This window comes from Penaeus chinensis, chromosome 15 (assembly GCF_019202785.1).
Source record: "Penaeus chinensis breed Huanghai No. 1 chromosome 15, ASM1920278v2, whole genome shotgun sequence".
Lineage (NCBI taxonomy): Eukaryota > Metazoa > Arthropoda > Malacostraca > Decapoda > Penaeidae > Penaeus > Penaeus chinensis.
In genome coordinates, this window is record NC_061833.1 from 19452345 (window position 1) to 19460964 (window position 8620).

The following is an 8620-nucleotide window of genomic DNA, read 5'->3' on the forward strand; positions in this document are numbered from 1 at the left end:
GTGAAGCTCGGTGTTGGCTGTGTGAGTTATACGGAGTTTGGTGACTGGCATCGATTGCTGGTCGGGTCGATGTTGTGAGGGTGAGCGGGGTGGGGGGGGGTGGGGTTTGGGGTGTGCGTGGTCTGGCATGGGTGGAGGGAGTGACGGTGGGTTGCTGGTGCTGGTGTTGGTGGTATGTGTTTGTGGGAGGGGTGCACATGTTGGGGCTGGTGCTGCAGTGTGGTCGGTGGTGGTGTTGATGGTGGTGGTGGAGGATGCTGATGGTGCTGAGAGTGCTGCATGGGGCTAGTGCTGCTGCGATGCATGGTGCTGGTGGTCGTGGGGTGCTGTTGCTGTTGAGCTAGGTGTGGTCAATGTTGTGGGTGGAGCAGGGGGGAGGTGTGTGGTGGTGCTGTGTGGTGTGTGGTGGTTGTGCTGCTGGTGCTGTGGTGGTGCTGGAGGTGCTGTAGGGGGGGCTCGGGCTGGGGTCGGTGGGTGGCGGTTGGATTGGGGTGGTGGTGGTGGTGGAGTAGGTGCCTGGTGGCATGGTGGGGTGGTAGGGGTGGGTGGAGGTTGTTGTTGATGGTTTTGGGGCAGGAGGTTGTTGGGTGGGGGTGGTCGTGGTCGTGGAGGTGGTCGTGATGGTGCTGTGGGGTGGGCGTGTTGGTGGTGGTGGTGGCTGGGGTGGGTCGTGGTGGGGTGGGTGGGCGGGAGGGGGTTGGTGCGGGAGCTGGTGGTGGTGCTGGTGCTTGTGCTGTGTAGTTGTTTTTGTTGGTTGTATGGGTTGTTTGTGTTGGTGTTGATGTGGGGGAGGTGCTGAGGTGGGTGGGTGATGTTGGTTGTTGTTGTTGATTGTTTTGATGTAGTTGTTGCTCATGATTGTTGTAGTTGTTTGTTCTGTGGTGGTGTTGTTGTGGTTGAGTATGATTTAGTAGAGGTTGTATAGATATGGTTTATTATGTTGATTATGGAAAAATAATAATATTGATTGATATTTTCAAAGAATGATATGAATGGTGTTAATAATACAGATGATGATTTTGATTAATAACTATAATAATAATAATAATAAAAATATTTATTAATATATAATAATAATAAATAATAATAATAATAATGGATAATAATAAATAATAATGAAATAGCAATTAATGATAACAATTAAATAACCTACACTCAACCCTACCCTCCTTCCTCACCTCACCACCCCAAACATGTAAACAAATTTAAATATAAATTAATAATTGTTTAACCTCACCCACTACATAACTAATTTAATTAACCCAAAAATGACTTCATTATTATTAATGTCTCCTTGTCCTAATACACTTGAATCCTTTTATAGTATTGTGATGAAGTCATGTAATATTTCAATATGGAAAAAAAACACTATGGTAAAATTTCAGTGATCTAGCATAGATTAATCTGTTATCTCGCTTATCCATGATGTCTGGTTTTTCATCATCATGATATTAACCGTTATCATATCTCCATTATCATTTGTGCTACAGTTAGGATCATATTTTCTGTTAGTGGCAGTTTATGTTATTTATTTCGTTGTCTCCCCGACCCATTTGCTGGCTGTACAATCATCAGCTCTTTGAGGTTAGTGAGAGACGATACATAGTTTCATTGTGAGTCTTATCCGCGATTCCATAAGTTGATTCATGCCGATAACTTTTTAAGTTAACGTATCTAGTTATTGTTGGACAATTCATTTCGTCTCCTTGAAATTCAGTTTATGCCATTAAATTTTTATTCAATTATGGGAACAATATTTTGTTTTTTCGCCTGCTGCTCTGTCTATCCTCTCTCGCAGATCTTGTCTTCTGTCCCAGTCTCTCCCTCTCTCCTCTCTCACTCTCGTCTCTCTCTCTATTAATCTTTTTCTATTCTATGCGTTGTTCTATGCTATCGCTTTATTCTTCATATTATATTGTATTAGTTTCATATCCATCAATATATATATATTTAGTATATATATATATGTAAGTAACTATACTTATCTACGCTATATCTCACACCACCACACACTAGGACGGACGAGTTAAACGATGATGCAAGAGATAAAAGTTGAGAAAATAGATGAGAACGAGAGTAATGAAAAGCAACCCTAAGCGATGTGATTGATAAGGATGTACTTCAGACTGGAGTAAGATTTCGACTGACTCTACCCCCCCCGAGGTGGAACTGCAGTAGACGAGTGCAAGAGAGATGAGACTATGATGAAGTGAGATGGATGACAGAGTTTCCGAATTGACCGAGTCACCCGTAGAGACGGATAGGTTGGTACTGTGAGCATTATGCGATGATGTACGAGAAGAGACAGAGATGAGATTTTGAGTGTGTAAACGAGATGACGGTGCCCTTACTTCCACTTTGTATTTGGGACGAGAGCCTGAGTGTAGAGAGATTGCATCCCCTAATGATGATTGAATGATGAGAGAGATGGAGGGTGAGAGAGGTGTTTTTGGCGATTATTTTATGAGATTGTCCTACGACGATTTCTCGTGACACGGACGTGCTTATGACTTGCATTTTCTATGTTGATTGATTTGCTCGAGGAGTGGGATGTTTTGTGTAGTTTTCTGTCCGTGGCTGCGTGAAGCTGTCGCTGGGTCTTGTTCTTCCTCTTGTTTTTTTGTATGTCTTTTTATGTTCTTGTTTGATTTCCTTTTTGTATTTTTCTTTCATACTGTTGTTTTTTCTTCCCCCCCCCCCCCCCCCCCTCTTTTTTTTCTTTGTCGACTTTATAACATTTTTTGAGCTTTTTACTGTTTATCCCGTTTTTTTTCTCGTTAGGTCTTCTTAATTTGTATCCGACCCTGTATGTCTTGGATTTTTGTGCGTCTCTTATTTTCTATACAACGACCTTTTACATTTAATTTTTTCGACAGTAACTTATTGTGATAATTTTTTTGATACGATTCGGTGTTGAGTTCGTCGTTTTTTGTCGATTGCTATATGGTGCGTTTGTTTTGTTGTCTGTGGTCTCATTTAAAATGTTAGTCCGTCGTTGGGTGATATCGTTGTGTAGTAGAATTTATTATACTATATTCTATTCTATATTATATTCGTACTAATAATTACCTATATACATACTAATATACTGTATTATTATTTATAATATTATAAAGTACTATTATAATGATTTTCGTCATCATTATATATTTAGTAGGTAAATGAATAGTAATCGATTATATATTTCATTATATTACTGTTATAATATATAACATTCTTTTTTATTATCAGAATCAATATACGTATATATGTTAATTGATATTACTATATTCTGGTAGTACTATATTAAATGCGGAGCTTAGTTGATGATTATTTTAATAGTTATATATTCTCATATACTAATTCACTATATATAGTTATGTATACTTAGTTTGATATTATAGATTATCATTCATATTAGTACTAATGATGTTGATTCACTATGATAGTTGTGCATTACTATATATACTACTTATTTTCAGTTCCTATATAATCATTTTGTCATTTCATATCCTCAATGTATATGACGTTGTTGGTAGTGCGTCGTCTTAACTTCTAGTGGGCTAGTGTGGTAGTCGCTTTGCTCTCTCTTTTAAGCTATCACCTCTGTGGTGTGTTACGTCGCTTTTTATGTTTAGTGTGTGTTGTGAGTCTTCATTAATAGGGTTGATGTGCCTTTTCCTACATTGTGTTGTGTGTCTGGCTGTTTTTGTCTAAGTTGTTGTGTGTGAAGACTTTGTCTTTTTTTGTTCCTGTGCTTTTCTTTTATGTTGTGCGTTTTCTATGGTTGTCTTAGTGTGTTGTTTGTGCGTTGTTATGTGTGTGTTGTTATTGGTTGTGCTTTTGTGTGTACCATACATACAACATACAGATCTACACCACACAACTGTCATTACAACACACACATCCACAACTATGTCTATTTTCACACACTCTAATCTATCACAATCGAACCATCACAATAGTTATACTTTATATTATACTGTTCTTATATGAACACTATTGATTATATATTATATCGTATGCTGGTATATCCCCTATTACAAGCGAACAACTCACAGATTATCTAAATTAAAATATATTAACTATTAATTTAACTATTTTCTCTATGTTAATAGATAGATAACTTGTTGATAGTCTAATATATAATATATGTTTGTGTGCGTTTTTTTATGTTTGTATGTTAGAAATTAGTGTTATGTGAATGTAATTCGCTGTCGTGACAGTAATCCATACCTTATGTATATAGTATACACTATATATAATCTAGATACTACTCCATTATTATTCATATCATATATATATATTTGTCTGTAAAGGTAAATAGTCGTATGTATGTAGCCTTGCGGGCATGTTGTATATCTATATACGCATTATATGTTAGTACTATCCTCATTTATAATATTATATCCTTAATTCTATATTAACTATACATATATTCATATACTGTCATAAAGTTGTGGAGAGTGTGTGTGTGCTGTGTGCTGTGTGAGTCGTGTGAGTATGTGTGATTTGTGTGTCGTGTGCTGTTGTTGGTATTTTACATTTGTAGTTACGCACACATTGCCACACACACACACACCATTGTCATACACTACACCAACACACACAACACAACATCACACTACCCTACATCCCGCATACACACTGTACTATCACACCGCCCTATACACAACTACACATCAGATGAGAGGGAGAGAGCGATGAATTTGAGAGGTTTGGAGTACGAGACAGAGGAGATGCTGTGCGTGTTTAATTTTGTCTGCTCCGCTGTTATGATGGTATTGTATTTTTAGGTACGCTTTATAGATTAATATACTATTATACATAATAGAATTATATAAGATATATTAGACATTAAATATATTAATATACTATTTATATGTATTGCCATAATAGTTATAGCTGATTAGACTATATATATTAATATTATTATATTATAATTGTATTATTGTTTGCTATTATTAATTTTATTATCACTAATAGTTAATATCATATATTGTTATATTATTATACCTCATTGTATGTATATCATTATGAGTTACGTTATATATTAAATAGCTCAGTTACTAACTATATAATGGTATATATATGATTATTACTTTTTTCAATATATATATTTCGATTTTATCTATTGATCTATAGTATGCGGTATGCCAGTACCTATTATATTAATTAGTATAATTATACTATCCTGCATTAGACTTTATAATATAATTAATATATGGATGTGTTGTACTTGGATTATTGTGTGTTTGTGTGTGTGTTGTGGTAGGTCAGTTGATGTAGTTGGTTACCTTCTGGTGCTGTTGTGTTATGTGCATTTCTTGTTTCCGTGTGCTAAGTCGTACATGTGTCGTGTGTGTTATCCTCTCGTACCAGTTCTAGTGCTTTCGTATTTTAGTATGGATACTTATGATGTGCGCTCCTTATGTTGCCCCCTTTTCTCACTTGGCTTCTCTTCTACTATTTCTCTCCTGTGTTGCGCAGGGGCGCGATCTTCCGTGTGGTGTTATGTCGATGTGATTGTCGTCGTGTGTGTGTGCTTGTAACTCTATATACTATAGCATACAATACGCATCACACACACACACAGCTACACAAGTCATCTAATAATATATTTTATGTTATATACTATTATTGAAATTTAATATTATTGTAATCTACTATATGCATTTCTAATTATACTAACCTAATCCCCACTTTTTAATATCATCGTTAGATATCGATATAGTTTATTGTGTCTGTGTCGTTTTAGTTACGTCGCATTTATAACTTATTTATGTTAGTACTTCCATAGAGTCTATCTATATTCTAATTCCCTATATTATACGATTAATTATACTATTATATTTGATAATATTGTGTAGTGTTGGTGTTGTGTAAATTTGTATTGTGATTGTATGTGTGTATTTATATCCAGCTATTAATGTAATTTTCATAATTATATTACTTATCTTTATCAGGACTATAGCTGTGATACTATTACTATATAGTATACTTCATATTTTTATACTACCTGCATATTGTGTTGTGTCGGGTGTGTGTTGATGTGTGTCCGTGGTGTTTCGTGTACGCGGGACCTAGTCGTGTGTGTGTGTGTTGTGTGTAGTTTGTTGTGTGTTCTGTGTGTGTGGGTGTGCGTCAGTGATGTGTCTGTGTGTGTGTGTTGAGGTTATGTATTGCCTGTGTTGTGAATCCCCATACTACCATCAGACACATCTACACACATCCACATTCATCTCATGTGAATGTTCATACTAGTCTAGGTTTATAGTAGTTAATATCATTATTTCTATTCTATTATATTGCTTGTGACATATCACATGCATTACATATATGTAAGATATGCTGTGTATGATACTGCTCTGATAATTATCAGACTAACCTGTATTTAGTAATCATATTAAGTATTACTACGACTATGATTATATGTTATATCGTATTCATCTATACTATACTATATTTTATTTTGTGTGTGTTGTGCTTGTGTCAGAGATATGTTATTGTATCGTATGTGTCGTATTCGATCGACCATATATGCTGTATATGTTATTCCTTATGCTAACGCTACCTTTTTATTATTCATACTATTATTATATTTCTCTACTTTCATTATATTAGAGTATTGTATTTACTTACGCTCTGATTTCTATATAAAATTGCCCACTGTCGTGTTAACTATGTATGGTTATGTATGCTTCATAGTATATCCATATCTCATCGTATCTTTAATACTAATTTATCCTATGTTACTATTATATATTACCTACCGTAATTTTACGATATATCTATATATGTTGTTGTGTGTGTGTATGACTGTGCTTGTGGTGTTGGCTGTGATTAATTCTTGGTCCGTGTGTCGTGTTAGTTTTGGTTGTCTGTACAATTATGTATTTCCACAACACAACCTATTCAATCTACACACACACACTAGTCAAGCACTCATCATCTAGATCACTAATCACATACCACACCACACACTACACACAACAACACGAACACACACACACAGACATAATCACACACTACCAGACACTACACAGCTGTTACAACACCAGAGAGCACATCATCAGCAACACAAATTAATACTTAAGTATTCCCTACTATATATTATATGTATGATAGAGTATTGGTTTATTATATTATCTATATATATATGAATAGTTATTTATATTATTATGTGTAAATCTTACTTTATCTCCTCTTATATCATATTACTTTTTGTCATTTATTTTTACTATCAATTTTACTCACCAAACACACTCACTACACTCACTACATCAAGCACAGCAGACTCTATAATACTCATTTACATTTTCATATCTTCCACTCTACGCAACACTATGTTTCATGTATCTCATAAGTAATATATTAACTAATACCTATTCTTTATTATTTATAATGAGAATTATATAGTCGTAATGATTATATATTAGTAGCTATATTCTGATCAGTTATCTCTTAAGCTTATATAATATACCTATACTTCTAACCTGATCTAATAGTTATCTAACCTTTTCTTGTCGGTATCTACTTTGAATCTTTTTTTGACCTAGAATCGTTGTGAATCGTATTCTTATCTTTCACTTATCTATATGTTGTCTATATATATCTTATATATATGTAATAGTTAGCTACGTATTTTATATTTAATGTTATATATAATCCTGTGTGTGATCCCTGATCCACAACACTCAGACTCTTAGATCAGACCCCGCTCACCACATCATACCAGACACATCGACATACATACACCATTCGCGCTCTATACCCTCTCATAATATATATCTATATCTGCTCTATAATTCGTTTAATATGTTTATTATTCACTCATTTTTCTCCAATTAATTGACACTTAATCTAGTCCCTATTATATTATTTTTTTAATTCTATTAAAGTATATTATATATCAACTACTATTATTTCTTTTTGTTTCTCAATTTTGTTCGTACAAGAGAATGAATCTATGATGAGTTTTAGCGTTTTTTTATACTACTTATTTACTAATATATCTATTCTTGCATATTGGTAATATACGTAGAGTAAACTAGATTTGTATGCTTAGAAATTATATTGTTTATTGTGGTATATTATATTACTTATTTATTAATTACTATTCATTTTGTTATCTATTTAATTAGTCAATTTACTGTAGTATAGACGCACTTTTTAATGGTATTAATGTTTAGCTATGACTCACCACTCACTATAGAGAGGCTTCACACATACACAAACCACAAACTACATCAAAGTCCGCTAAGCAGACACAGTAAGTTCAACCTTACCTCATACAAGCTTTCACATTTTAGAGATAGAGTGTTAGAGCGATTGTTCTTTATCTTTTTTTATTATTTATTTCTTTTTTAATTTGCTTGTTGTTACTTTATTTATATATCATATTATTTTGTGGTAGTCATGATATAGATGCGACCTTGTTATATATTTGGGTTAGATATAGATATTCGCTATTAAAATTCTAACCGCATTCGTGAAGAGAGTTATAGTATATTACTGTATTTATTATACTACTGTTGTTATAATTGCATGATATTTCTAGATTATGTTTTTTTTATTGGGTCTGCCCAATTTACACGCGCGGACGTCCAGAGTCGTATACATGTCTGTCGTTGAGCTTACG

At 34.3% G+C, this 8620-nt stretch overlaps 1 protein-coding gene across 1 annotated transcript; it reads right to left on the bottom strand.

Annotated features, from left to right (window-relative positions):
- Window positions 1-340: 340 nt before the first annotated feature.
- On the bottom strand, window positions 341-856 carry LOC125032880 (extensin-like). Its single transcript, XM_047624266.1, has one exon. The coding sequence runs from the start codon at window positions 854-856 to the stop codon at window positions 341-343; it is 516 nt and encodes a 171-aa protein (XP_047480222.1).
- Between the last annotated feature and the right edge of the window lie 7764 nt (window positions 857-8620).